At 37.7% G+C, this 14681-nt stretch overlaps 1 protein-coding gene across 6 annotated transcripts in view; it reads left to right on the top strand.

Moving 5' to 3' along the window:
* Window positions 1-14681, top strand: part of Snap25 (Synaptosomal-associated protein 25kDa) — a 54085-nt gene that overhangs the window by 24926 nt on the left and 14478 nt on the right. For 3 of the 6 annotated variants that reach the window (XM_087415772.1, XM_087415774.1, XM_087415775.1), the window contains exons 5-6: window positions 13602-13719; window positions 14351-14624. In XM_087415772.1, coding sequence (XP_087271898.1) covers window positions 13602-13719; window positions 14351-14624 — 392 coding nt within the window. Of the gene's footprint in view, window positions 1-5017; window positions 5067-7609; window positions 7659-13601; window positions 13720-14350; window positions 14625-14681 lie in introns of all 6 variants that reach the window. The other 3 variants (XM_087415777.1, XM_087415778.1, XM_087415776.1) reach the window with 2 other exon arrangements.

Here is a 14681-nt window from a genome sequence, read left to right as displayed (position 1 = left end):
TGAACACTGACTCTTCCGGTCGTACACATCACGAAGGCTCTGAAATACAAAGAAAGATCCTGGCACACAGAAAAGCACAAAAAAATATTTATATATTTCATATTCGATATTAAATTTTCTTACGAGCGGAACAATTTCTCTATAAAGCGACCGAAAGGGTTAATTCAACGAACTCGAGTCAATGCCTCGAAATGCTCGCAGGTTGTAACTGTTAACAAGACGGAAATTATTCTATTAACATACTCAGTCCTACCGGGGCCCGAGGTATTACGGATATTGGGGACTGCTATCCCCGAACAATCATCCGCGTTAATTACGATCGATGTGCATGCGCCGGATATTAGCGTGTCCCAATTCAGCAAACGTTTGTACGAGTAATTCGGCAGCGTCGGATCTCGCAGACGCAGACGGTACGTGGAGTTCTCGCGAGACGTATAATTTGTTCTATAAACATTGGCGTGAAACGTCAGGAAAAAATTTGAAAGAACCTCTGAGGGTCTTTTTTTTTTGTGCGAGAGTGGAGTTCAATTCTGAACTCTGCTCTCCAAAATATCGATAAATTTACGCTCGGTTTACCTAATGCGCCCTGAAATTACTTCATTTCGACGCGGTTTAACGATTTAACGTTTCTAACGTGAACGTGTGTGCGGGCCAATCGTTGGTTCCACTTTAGCTTTGCTCTCCCTTAATCGCCTCTTATACGTTTCTAAGAAGGCTTAGATGGGAAATCATCCTTACACTATAATAGGATATCAACAATGAAGATCATTTCGCGCCCGATTAGCAATCTCGATTAGAGAGATCGACAGCCAACTGCCACTGCACAATCGCAAGTTGTATACCATTACTGTCGAATCTACTACGATTACTATACTGATTACAACACCATATCGCCATTACTGAGACACTACTGATACTGCTAATATTACTAACGTTACTACTTGTACCATTACACTACGCTTAGACTGCGTCTTGGGTCGTTGAGGAAAATTTTTATTTTTTATTAAATTAAACTCAAATTTTCATTAACTCATCAATCCCATATAAATTTACTAAATATTCTATTTTTTATTATCTCTGATCGGAATCGAAAGAATCTCTTTTTGACTCTGTTAAATTTTAGCATATGAAATTTTTTTTTCCCTGACGACCTGACGAATGCAGTTCATGCGACTAACGCGAATTCTATTCAGGCCCATTTTTTACTCTATGCGTCACTACATGTCTCACCACCGACATTATTAAGAAATCTAACGTTTTATATATATAGGAGAAATTCTCACGACATACATTGTCGGTCACAACATATACATGACGTGAAAATGTGCCTCCAGCAATGAATCAGTCATCGCTGCTGCTGCTGCTGCTGCTATCGCTGCTGCTATTTGCCAGCGTTGACGCGAAAACGGCTCGTACACGATCCAACAATCTGCGCGGATTGTTGTCGCAAAACGGACATCATCATTGCAAAAACCATTATATTAACTTTGCATCTCAATACAGATATTTTTATTAACGTATATCGATATTTTGACAGCCTTTATCTCTTATGTATATATATATATATATATATATATATATATATATGAGATATCTCTATCTTAATACCGATCTTTAAACCCCTCTGATCTCAGCTGTTGATCTTCTATCTCAATTTAGGTACCTTTACCCTGTAATTTTTCCATAATTTTTCTTTCTTGTCGCGCAGACTGTTGGACCGCTTGTAGGAACCGCTTAACGAGATCCAATTGCTCTCGTGTATAATGAACAGCTGTTGTTTTGATGGTGTATTCCATCGTGATCGTTTTTTTTTTGTTTTTTTTTCCTGTATAAACCGATTTCACCCTCACACATTCATCCTTCCCACTTCGTTCCCTTTCTTTCTCACTCTCACTCTTTCTGTAGAAGATCTCAAATACTTTCTGCCATCCACACGACACGCTAAATGCGTTCGCGAAATACAATAACGACATCTGACATGTAGAAATGATTTTATCATACATTCGAATTTTCCTCCTCGCGGCCCTTCATATCCTTTCTCAGATGTGGTGAAATTTTAAAGCGTGCCAAGCACACTCTCACCTATCGAACGCTGTTATCGCGTCTGCTTTCGTATACGGGACGTATCGGAATAATTGGGACAGTCCCACGAATTAGGCATTGCGACAATTTTCGATATTCACAAGTGGATTATCGTATTTTATTACTAAATAATTCAATCCTCTCTAAATTCTTTGGAGTGGAATATCACTCTAGAGAGTGAAAATTGAACCACTCTTGAAAAGGAGTAGCTCAATTTTCTTTGGAGAGTGACAATTCCTTCTAAAAAGGAAGGTTTAGAGAATAGACAATTAATAGTAAGTAATAATCTATGTTATAATTTGTGTAATTAACTTACTGTAGTGTGACAAGGCAAATTATATCGAGATACTATTGTTACGTGAAACCATAATAATCATCATCGTCATAATTCTCGACCGGCAATAGCCGTCATCAATTAAACGATCGATTTACCATAAAGTGATTCGCCATAAAGCGATTATGAGCGAATATTGATTTCAGCATCACTTTCGTCATCTACTTCGTTAATCATTGAAAGTGTCGCGATGTCGCACTCGTGTCGCAATTAGCCCGATCGATCCACACTTCACAAGATACACGCTGTAATTCTCTGGACTGTGTACTTATCTCTTTACTGTATTTTGTATGCTGTAGCCATTCTCGCGAAGCTTACAGCTGTGTCGCTTTCAGTCTACGTGTAAAATATACATATATATATATATTTTTTTTTGTTCAGTATATATATGTAACTACATACATATATATTTCTCTTTATGTATGTACATATTAACATGTATCTGTCTATCTAGTGTACATATCAAGAAAGTATATAACCCGTAATTCTCGTAAACGCTTGTGACAGTAGATATCTGTCTGTCTGTTGTAACTTATTTTATTCCACTCCTCTCTTTTTTAACCTAACATCTTCTCTCACTTCTCCTCTTTCTGCCTGTCTGTCTTCCGTTTCTCTGTATCTCTCCTTGTTTATTTTTCCTCTTTTTCTTGTTGCAATCTGTGCATCAAACGTGCAACTTATACTTTCTGTCGGCCGTCGTCTTACCAAAGTAGATACTACTTGACCCTGCTTTGACTTCGAGTCGCTGGCCGAAATGTAATGTGCGCGGTGTATATACGTCATCAGGAAGGACTATAAATGTGTATTATTATATATAGATATAACATTTGTGTGTGAGAATCGAGAATTGGTCGTCCAATTGAGCTCGGAACGAAGTAGATTAACAAGAAAGCGAAACGTCGCAAAGAAACTCCGCTCGGCGTGATCGCGCCAATCACGCTAATCACCGATTAGCACGGCGAGAGTAATTAAATGACCATCGTCATTGTCGTCGTCGTCGTCGTCATCGTCGTCGTCGTCGTCGTCGTTGTCGTTGTCGTGGTTGCTATTTTTATCATCTCTTCATCATTATCTGGCCGGTTTAACGTATATTCGCCTAAATACGCGTTGACTCTCAAGAGACGCACCGCGACAGTCGCTTGAACTTATAATTGACATGACGACCTTAAAAAGATCACGAGAGGAAGCAAATGAAAATTATTAGATTAACCCCGAAAAATCTTGAAGTTTCCTTCAACAGTCAATCATTTTCTCACGTTTAAGCTTGCTTTGCAATTCCCCTCGAAAGATCATCCTGGGAGATTACCTCGGGGAAATAAGCAAAGAGCAATCTCTGATTTAATCTAATAATTTTCACACCTATTTCTTATCCACGAAGAAAACTTCCTCCCCCTCCCCCGGAAGCGAGGACTATAGTTCACCGATAATCAATATCTCTCTCTTTATCAACGTCGCCGACGCATCTCGCCCATTTACGCTCCATTAGATCGTCTCGTCATCAGTCATTACTCTTAATATCGTCGACGTCGTGTCCGTCATCATTGTTATCTCTCTATTCTTGCTGTAACTTCTATCGTAAGTGCTAAATGCAGAAACCGGTTGCAGTCGTGGCTGATTGATCGCGATTGTAATGCGAGAGAAATTCGATTAGAATCGATTATTGAGAAATTGGGATGGTTTCGTGCCAGGTAATCTCAGTTCTTTAATCGAGCCCTTTTTGGGAACTCAGCTTACTTGAATAATTGCCGTCAGTGACTCTGTGTTTTTTAGGAAATTTTATTATTAACCTTCAACTATGTACTGAAAAATACTCCTAAATTTTAAAACGTCCTGTTTGAAGTACAGAATGCAAGTGAATCTCCATTTTACGGCGATCGATAGAGGAAGGTTCAAAGTTATTTTATTTGCAACTTAAAACCTCATAGTATCAATCATACAGATTGCGCAATTGTCCAAAAATGTTGGTTTGGGGTCCACATGACTTGTCCTTGTAGTGGAGGGTTAATATAAAAATAAGTAATTTAATTAAAATGACTGCATGACTGCAATTGGCCTATGAACAGATGGGTGAGGTGTTTGTGGTTACATCGTTGCGATTAGGATCATGTACGTATGATATCTCAGAGACATTGACACGACGAGCTGCCTCTGGATCGCTATTTCGGTTATCATCGTTCTTATTAACCTTCTTACTATTTTTAACACATTATTATTATTTATTATTATTATTATAATTACTTATTATTACTTATTTGTTTGACTTTAATGAACATATTATTATCTGTTCGTTACGCGCGGCACGTTCTATCGAGAAGAACGCGATTTTTCCTTTTCTTTTTTTTTTTTTATATTGATAGACTCAACTTGCGATACAATTGCAACAAACGATTGGTCTCGTAATAGCATTATTATTTTACAAACGATAACGTGTTTCTGCTACCGCGCAGAAATTCGTCGTTTTCGGTCCGACGGGACGTGCCCCTGCGATTTTGTTGCTTTCTTGTCTGTGACTTTGTTCTGCAGTTAATTCTCGCACGCATCCACTGAGAAAAACGATTCTTTCGTTTCCGTTAATGTGTGGCACCTTCGAACCTGTCGTAGACCGAGGAGATCGGAGCGAACACTCTGACGATGTTAGACCACCAAGGCGGTAAGCAGTCTCCCAGTAAACATCAATAAGTCACTGTCTTTCTCTCTCTCTTTGTCTCTCTATCTCTCTATTCTGCGAAGAACGAGCGAGCGATGCGCTAGTTCGACGAGTGTAAAACGTCGATATGAAAAAAAGAGGATTAACGTGTAACAAGAAAAAAGGGGAAAAAAGCTGGCGCGAAGCGAAGAACGCCCTTCATTAGCTGTCAATTTGCGTTTCCCTTTGGGAAGAGCGTGCTTCTAATGCGTGATCCTGATTTACCGGAATCCTGATAAAGTCGTGCGAAATAAAGAATCGACTGTGAACGGTCGACCAGAGGATTCAGGAATATTTTAGGTTTTTATTCCATAAATAGAATGGAATATTAACGATATCTGCGATTGAAAAACACCTCATTTTTGCTTTTATTAACACACTTAAACACACTTGGATATGGCAGACCCAACCCAATTGCTTATAACTTTCATAAAAATGAATATTGTAAATAATTGTTTTCACTCGAAACGCCAGACATTAAGGAATATAATAATACCAAGCAAATGCTTTATTAATAAAAAATTATGAGCAATGGAAAAAGCAGTGGAAAAAAGTCAGATAAAGTAAACGTCCCAGACATATTCGGACATTTACATAAAACTTTGTACATTTGTTTATATTATTATTAACCTCAAGTGCTTTTTTAAACATAATATTATAATTTAATTGTGATCTTGAAATACAATTAAATTACAATATTGCAACTGTACATATCCGGTTACTGGGATGTATACCGAAAAGGTGTTTAAGGGTTGATCAGAGTGTGATATTTACTTTTTTTGTTTATTAACATCTTATGGAATATATAATTGTCTAGTTGTGACTCGAATCAATACGATCAGTGCTTAAATCGTGTACGGCCGATGCGAATCAACCGTGCAGTCGATTCTCTCCTTCGCTGAGAATGACAATGACCCATTCGCTGTCATCCGGGTAGAGGTAACAAGTGAGACTGCCACGATGACGAGAACGGCCAGCATACCGATAGGTGAAAGATCGAACGACCGTGCCGTCATCGATGTCGAACCACCTCAGCGACGTTGTCGCTTTTAGGCCTCCCACCTAGGTTTATTTAGGGCACCCGACGGAACTCCATTCGTTACCCCGATCTTGTCCCCCGATCCCTGACACCGTATCTCCAGTATCATATCTTTCAGCGGCATGATGCTCTATCGATGTCTACTGTGTGGGACGCTCATCGAGTGGAACCCGCTATCCTTTTACCTTTTTCTATACTTCTGCCTCTCTTTCTCTTTATCTTTCTCGCCTTCGCCACCTTCCTCTCTAGCTTTGCTCTGCTCTGGTGTCCATTTACTTCTACGAGGTGCGTCATCAGTCGACGGAATCGTTCGCACTCAGAAATTTGATATTCTTCGCTCGTAATATATCGAAGAGCATATCGAAGTTGGAAAAGCTTATTCCTTCGAATACAACATTCGAAATTTATTTAGAAATATATAGAAATAAGCAATTTCACGTTCTTTATTAGAAGCTACTCGAAACGTGCTCGCTTGATCAGAATATCGTCAATTTAGAGTAATTTTCTGTACATACTTGATGTATATGTAATTTTTTACGTACGTCATAAAGTTTACAAGCAACTCGTTTATTCATATATCACTAGGAATTTGAATGTTCATTACATATGTATATGTAAATATGCAGATGTGAGTGCGAAAGATTATCAGCATCGAATTCATGAGATCATAAACTCTCGTTACGGGAAACCGCGCAGGTTTCATCCTACATTTTTAACACACCTTTCATTCCTCATTCTCGAGTGTTTAAAATATCGCTCTCTTTCATGCGCGTTCTGTTCATCAAATTTTTCATTCATCCCCTGAAATTCTCAAGAAGAAAATAATTAGAGCGAAACCTACCCATTTCCTACCAATTACCAGGATCTCCCATCGAATAACTCATCCAGGAGTGTGAAGATCTGTACGTCGCCACCCATTTATTCCCCTTTTAGATCTTAATTTAATTGCTATTAATTATACTTAGTATAAAATAATATCCTCGTCACTTCATCCAACCTTTCTGAGAATTAATTAGGAAAAAAAGTAATGCAGGGTGGATTCTCCTACGTTCCTTTTCATCATTCCGGTCTCTTCTTTCATTATCATCGTTGAACCTCATTGTGCCAGCATTTGTCGACAACTGTCAAGCGTCATCACGTCGTCATCCATCCTCGTCCATCCAACCTCCTGATATGCATAATAAATAAATTAGCTGAGGCCAAAATTCGTCGTCCGCGCCCTCTCGCCCGCCGACATTCTCATCTCTATCTCTTCCTCCGTCATTTTCTTTCTGTCTCACGTCTCTCCCTCGTTTCTCCCCGCGTTTGGCACAGGCGAACATGGCGGGGGGAATCTTTTTTTCTTTCTTTATTTGGGGGGGTGGCGTTGAGGATCGCCGCGGAGCGAGGCGAGGGAGCGTCCCGACGGCGATTAACTTTACCTCAATGTTTAACACGTCGCCTGATTGCCTGTCGGTTGCCTGTTTAGAGCCACGAGGTCGGGATGAAAACCCTCGTAATGCTGGACGAACAAGGCGGTAAGCCACTTCACTCTAGCCTCTAACACAAACTAGTTTTGCGCGAGAGGAAAGAGAAAATACGAAAGATACTCAGGCGTGCGCGGTCTTTGCGACCGTCACGTCGGTCCCGAGACACTGGAAGCGACAACCGGCAATAAATATCAACAATATCAACATTTTTACAGCGTGCATATACCGATGCACCGTGGATAAGAATAGTACTCGCGATTCGTCGCAAATTATTTCCCGATCTCTTTTGTCTTCACGAAAAAAAAAAAAAAATACTAAATTTTAATAAATACTTGTTTGAATAGTTCTGAGTAAATATTTACTAAATATAAACGTATATAATAATTAATACAAAAACCATTATTTTGATTTAACTATATTTTTTGATTGAATAAATATTCATTTACTGTATTTACTTGATACTATTCTAAGAAATATGTATTAAGATTTAGTAATTATTTTTTCAGTGTTGTTACTAAAATATTTGAAAAACGTAAATGATACTAGATAATATCGATTGGTCCCCTCGATTTTTATATACTTTTAATTACGGGCGTTTTTAATTGCGGCGCAAATAGAGAATATCTTCTTATCCGCCGTGCGATTAAAATACGCGGCGATATCTCGCGAGCGTGGCAATTGCGAGTTTCGTATCGCTAATAGACGGAAGTATCTAAAGATATACCAAAGTATAGCGCAAATTCCTCCATTTTGAACTTACTAATGATATTATATACCAACTTATACAGCATAGAATTTATAATAATATCATTGCAAATTCTCTGCAATATTGCTGTAACATGCAATGTTACTGTAACTTTTGTGTTGTAGGAGAATAATACTAAACGCTTATTGTATCGTAACAATAAGCGCTTAGTATTCTTCCCTTACAGCACAAAGTTGCACAAAAGTTGCTGCAATGCTACTGCAACTTTCGTGCAACTTTGTGTTATAGGGGAATAATACTAAGCGCTTATTGGACTACAGACAATTGGATCGAAAATGGCAGTCGAAACAGCCAATAGGAAAGTTGTCACATTTCAGCTTAGATAAAAAGGATTGCGCTTTGGTGTATCTAATGTCTAATTCAGATTGGACGCAGCAAGCGTCAAGCAGCGGTGGAACAATTAATCAATATTTACAATGGTAAAAAAATATCGCCTCGCTTGCTGCGTTCAATCTGCACTAGGCATAAAGCTTCACCCTGAGAGAAAGGATTTTGTTAATTTAAGCCATTGTATCTTTAACCGGTAATCGGTAAATGTGACAACAAATTTTGTTGTCGTGATTGCTGCTAGTCCAACCAATTATTAGTAATAGAAGCAAACTAATCTATCTTTTGGATAAATTTTAGGCTCGTTTACATAAAATTTGTAGATGATCTGAATTTGTGGAATCTTAAGTCGTAGGAAATCGACCAAGCACAGTCTAATATAGGGAGAATACTTGACTAGAATTGGTCAATTTCTTACGATTTGACGTCTTGCAACCGTCTACGACTTTTATACACATATATATATATATGAGCCTCTTATTTGCTGATACTATTGATTATTTGTTACATTGACGAATTAATTTGCAATCGTAACAAATCGATCATTTTTTTAACAAATATCACATTTGCTCTCCCTTGATTTGTTCCTATAACAAAATCATTTCTCTCAGTGGCAGAAGTATATATATTTTCCTGCACACTCATCTCTCCGCGCCATTATGCATCTGCTCATGACCATCGCTCTGAAATATTGCCGCGTATTTCCGACACGTCCTGCATACAGATTGCCCCGGGAAAGGGAACCCGGTAGCAGGACTCCGATTCCGAGGCAGTTTGAAGTCGATTATCCCACGTTTTCTGAAAATTTCACTTTTCCCGCTCTAATTCGAGAAGCAACATTTCGTCATCCATTTTATATTGTCTATCTCATTCTCTAACTTCTATTTCTACCGATGATACAGCCATTAATCCTGAGCGGAAGCACTCCAGTCTTTCTTGGAAGTCCATTTTTTTTCCCTCTCGCGAAATTATCTGCGAGTGTTGTAATTGTAATGACGGAATAATTTAGATTAGATAGACATCGGTGTACCAATCGGGGAAAATCGGACACGAATCTGCCGACGACAGAATGGGGCCCCGTTACTCGCGTAACCCTTTTTCGCTAGGGTTTATAATAACACGCGACACTCACGCGTGCATCATCGAGACACATTGCTGTTTTACTTATCAATCAGGGGTGTAGCCGGTATCTTTGGGCTAGAGAAAGAAAATATTTCAGTGTAATCTCTCATATGAACTAAATATAACGTTGAATGAAATCCTGAAGAGGGAAACAGAATCCCTCTGTTTTACTCGGTTTTTACTTTATCGCTACACCCCTGTTATCAACAATGATATGTACCGTATACATTCTACCTAGTAGAACTATATATTGCTCAGCAGCGCACTCAGACCATCGTTATACCGTTCACTTACATTTCGCTCAAGCGCGGTGTTTTTCCGTTTTTTCTTTTCCTTTTTTTTCTTTTCGGCTAACTCTGACTTCTTCGCGCGCTTCTTTGGTTCTCTTCCGCCCTTCTTTCCGCCCCTCTTTCTTCGGCTTTTCTCGGGCTTCGCCACTGCTGTCTGCGTATACTACTTTCTCTTCCACACTGCATACTAATACTATCGTTACGATACTTACTTTCCGTCGTACCTCTTCTTCATATTTCCTTCGTCCTTCTTCCGGTTTCCTCAAATTATTAACCCTCGTTCCTCTCTTCCGCCTCTTCGAGATTTTTGCTCGAGCTCCCCGGGGTTTGCTGTGCGTCGCATGATTTTTGTACGTCGACACACACACACATTAAAATCAGATATTTATTATAAATATCGAGTAGCGTATTTTACATTTTGGGTACTTAGTGAGACAAGTCTACTCAGAAGTGAACTAAGGTGACAAATAATACAATTGAAAAAAGTTGAAATAAAGGTGTACATTATAATGTAGATTATAAATATAAATTAAATAATTAGACGAAAACTTTTCTAAGTCAGATAATTAATATAGTTACAAATTTTATATATATGTATGTATATTGAATCAGATTGAATCTTTACATTAACATGGAAGTAGATTTTAAGATGTCTAAGAAAATATAATTTTTTAATTTTAATTTCAGTATTTATGAAAAGGTCATTACTTGTTGATAAATTACTATAATAAATTTTGTAAGTTTTTTATATTCATAAAAGTGTTGAACTCATTCTGGTAAATATTAGATAATTAATTGAAATTATGATAATGAAAGGTATAACTGAATAAATGATTTAAATTTGATGATTGAAATAATTTATTAATCAATGTTGTCACTAATTAATTATACGTATTTAGGCAAAAAATTATACACTTTCGCGAACAAAAATCGTGCGACGCAGGCGCGGACCTTTACAAGAAACAGAGGAAAACAGAAACAAGCGGACAACAGACGTGGTCATGATGTTTCATGACACGCATGTCACAGCATCCGCGTAGCATTTCTCAGTCAACACGACGCGTGTAATCGTTTTTACACACATTACACGACGCATCTTAGCGGAGCGATTTCGCGGTTCTTCGCCTTCGCGATATCCCTTCATCGAGATAAAGGTCGGAGACAACACGACAATAAGACGCAAAGCGAACAACCGCGAATCCGGCATCCGCTTTTTAGCCGAACGTGTATCGTTACCAGTTAAATCGGACACCCACTATACTCGTGTTACAAGGATATCGCTTACACATATTGTATTGTTAGTCTAGAATGAATATACTCCTACGCGCGTCTATATATAGAACTGTCTTTTAGGTAAACTTGTGTCCACTGTATAACGTAGTCAAATTCATGGGCACTACAGGGTGTCTCAAAACTCTTCTTATTTATCGTTTAACTGATTTAAATTGATTACTTAATTATATACTCGTTCACAATTTCTTAAAATAATCTATGACAAATTAAATTATGACAGGGCTGCTGGATTATATGTTCCGAAAATAAATGTTATGTAAAGTTTTATTATAAATAAATTTCAATTTGAAGATTATGGAAATGTAAATATTGAAATTAAAGTTTCATCTGTTATTTAAATATTTTTGTGAAATAATGAAGAAATGGCTTTGTCACAATAACCGAAGTACAAATTGCATTCCCAAGTTATTGTGGTATTTCATTTGAAATTCTGCAACACTTGCGAGTTAGTGTTCGAAATTGGATGCTCTAGATTTCGCCTAATTTTCATGGATCCCGTTTTGATCAATGCGTAGTTAGACAAGAGCTTTCGGGACACCCTGTACACTTAGTTGAAAGTTTCACCACCCACCAAGTGAGGAAGCAACTCACTGCACATATTCTCTAAGCACATAACAGAGCAACTCGCCCGATGCAGGAACGTCGAGCAAGGAAACTCTTCGCTTAACTGCAATTCGCGCTTTCGTTGCACTTCACTTTGTGCAGAGTTCGGGGGCTCTATCGAGCGGATGTTTTCCCTCTCACGAACAATCCTTTATCCCAGCTGATGGCACTCAGGAAACGTTGTCTTTTGTAGAAGAAAGATTGATGTTCTATAAAATATTATAAGAAGAAATACAATATTTTGTTCAAATTCCTCGGGAGTCGTTCTTTTTTATTTTATAACAATAAGAAATTCCTACATGCTTTTTCGCATTTTATGAGATATCCTTTAATCATGTGATTCAATAATAGATATCGATTCTGTATATTTCTGTACTTTCTATGATTATGAAATTTCACGAGCATTTTGTAACGTAAAATGAAATATATGATCAATTCTATCCATTCTTTTAATTGTTCACACATATATGTATATATAATATATATTTGTTTTTTGATACATTATCTGAGCTTTTAAACGAATGACCATTAGTTCATTGATCGAAGATAATAGATTCTATTAATATATCATTGACCTCCGCTCGATTGATCTCCCGTTTAGAATACGAAATTGAACGCAATCGCTTGAATGACGAAGGAAAGGGGCACCTGTGCTCTTGCAAACAAACGCGTGAAACCATGAAATCCCGAGAATAATCGAACTTGGAAATGCTTAATAAATTTTCATTTAAAAATGCGAAATTTTCACGTTTCGTTAAGTATCATAATATGTTGCTGAAGAAATGAGATGAGGAGCAAGTAGAAATTCGGAAGATTACAAAAAGGACGCTTCCTTCCTTCGGGCGAGAGTTCTAAGCGAATCCGCTTATCTCTCGAGAAGATTAAATTAGATAGCGAAAGAGGATTGGGCAATGTACCCGCGCTTTCGTTTGCCCTTTTAGCCGATGACCGCTTGATCACATTAGGCTGTTTATGTTCATGATGAAGATTCCCATAAGTTATGAGCTAGCTTGAAGTTGTATACTTTAACTCTTGGCGGCGGCTTTTATTCCGTGATCATCTTTACTTAAAAAAAAATAAATAAATATATTTATATATTTATATATTTATATTATATTTATATATTAAATAAATATATTCATGTATTTATTTTAATATGGAAAGATATAAATCAAATTCTAGAAATTAACATTGCAATAGAAATTAATCGAAATAAAATCTATAAAAAAATGAATACATTAATCTAATAAAAGATCTCTAATAATAAAATTGAGACAAATACAAAACTTTGAAAAATTAAAGTTTAAATAAAATGAAGTTAAAATCGAAACCTGCACCGCGAAGGGTTAAAGCTTTCTTTTTCTTATTTTACAGAAGCTTGATTATATCACGTAGAATACTTTTTTGCCAATAGAGAAGTGTCGCAGACACTCTCCAAGTCAGTTTTAGTTCGCGCTTTTGTAGAACGTTCGCTATGGCTTCTAATTAGAAGTAACGATCTTTCTCGCGTGGTTGCCCTTTCCCCTTCGTGTCTTCACGAACGAGAATCATCTTATCGCCAACTAACGTTACATTCCTGTGAAAAAACAGAACAGCTGGACCGAATTGAGGAGGGTATGGACCAGATTAACGCCGACATGAGAGAGGCTGAGAAAAATCTCACTGGAATGGAGAAGTGCTGCGGCCTTTGCGTTCTTCCCTGTAACAAGTACGACACAACTATTTTAGCGTATCTTACCTCTCTCCTTTTTAAGGAAGAAGAGCAACAGTGCTCTTCTTCCTTAAAAAAAAAAATCGAAAAAAATTCTCTGCATATTTAACCATCTCTGAAGTCTATCTGTATTAATAAGTTGCTTGATTAGACTTTACGAGCGCTGAGAAATAAATTTAACATTTCCATATTTAAGAGATTAATTTAGAAATTGAATAATTGAAGACATGTTAACTATTTGAGAAGAATATTAAGAAATTACTTTAATTTAATTTATATGGAAAATTTATATCTATGCTGAACTGTATAAAAATTAATAATATTAGAATTGAATTTTCACGAAGATTTTAACTGAAATTGATATATTGAAAAGAAGCCATTTAATACAATTTTTCAAAATGAGTAACTTGTCTATTAGTAATTTAAAGTTTAAAAGCAATTTAAAGTTTTGAAGTGCAAATTATAAAGTAGCGGAAATCTACAAAATTAGCGAAATTACTTTTATTGAACGTGACTTCTCAAGACCGACTTTCAAATTGATGTTTGCCGTTGTCTGCTGAATGTTAATCTTTTCTTCTTCCGAAACCGACTTAATCGCGTCGCTCGCGCGACAATTTTGCGCGTACAGAGGTGCCAGCTTCAAGGAAGACGAGGGTACGTGGAAGGGCAACGACGACGGTAAAGTTGTGAACAACCAGCCGCAACGGGTGATGGATGACCGCAACGGTATCGGGCCGCAGAGTGGCTACATCGCCAAGATCACAAATGACGCGCGCGAAACGGAGATGGAGGAGAACATGGGCCAGGTGAACACGATGATTGGCAACCTGAGGAACATGGCGATCGACATGGGCAGCGAGCTCGAGAATCAGAATCGGCAGATCGATAGGATCAACCGCAAGGTGAGTTGACAGCGAGTAATGGCGAATGAATGCGCACCACCGGCGTCCAAACGCTGC

The sequence above is a fragment of the Acromyrmex echinatior genome, chromosome 18 (assembly GCF_024713525.1).
Source record: "Acromyrmex echinatior isolate Ae372 chromosome 18, ASM2471352v2, whole genome shotgun sequence".
In the NCBI taxonomy this organism is placed as follows: domain Eukaryota; kingdom Metazoa; phylum Arthropoda; class Insecta; order Hymenoptera; family Formicidae; genus Acromyrmex; species Acromyrmex echinatior.
The sequence above is the reverse complement of the archived record's forward strand: the minus strand, read 5'-3'. Positions and strand labels throughout refer to the sequence as shown.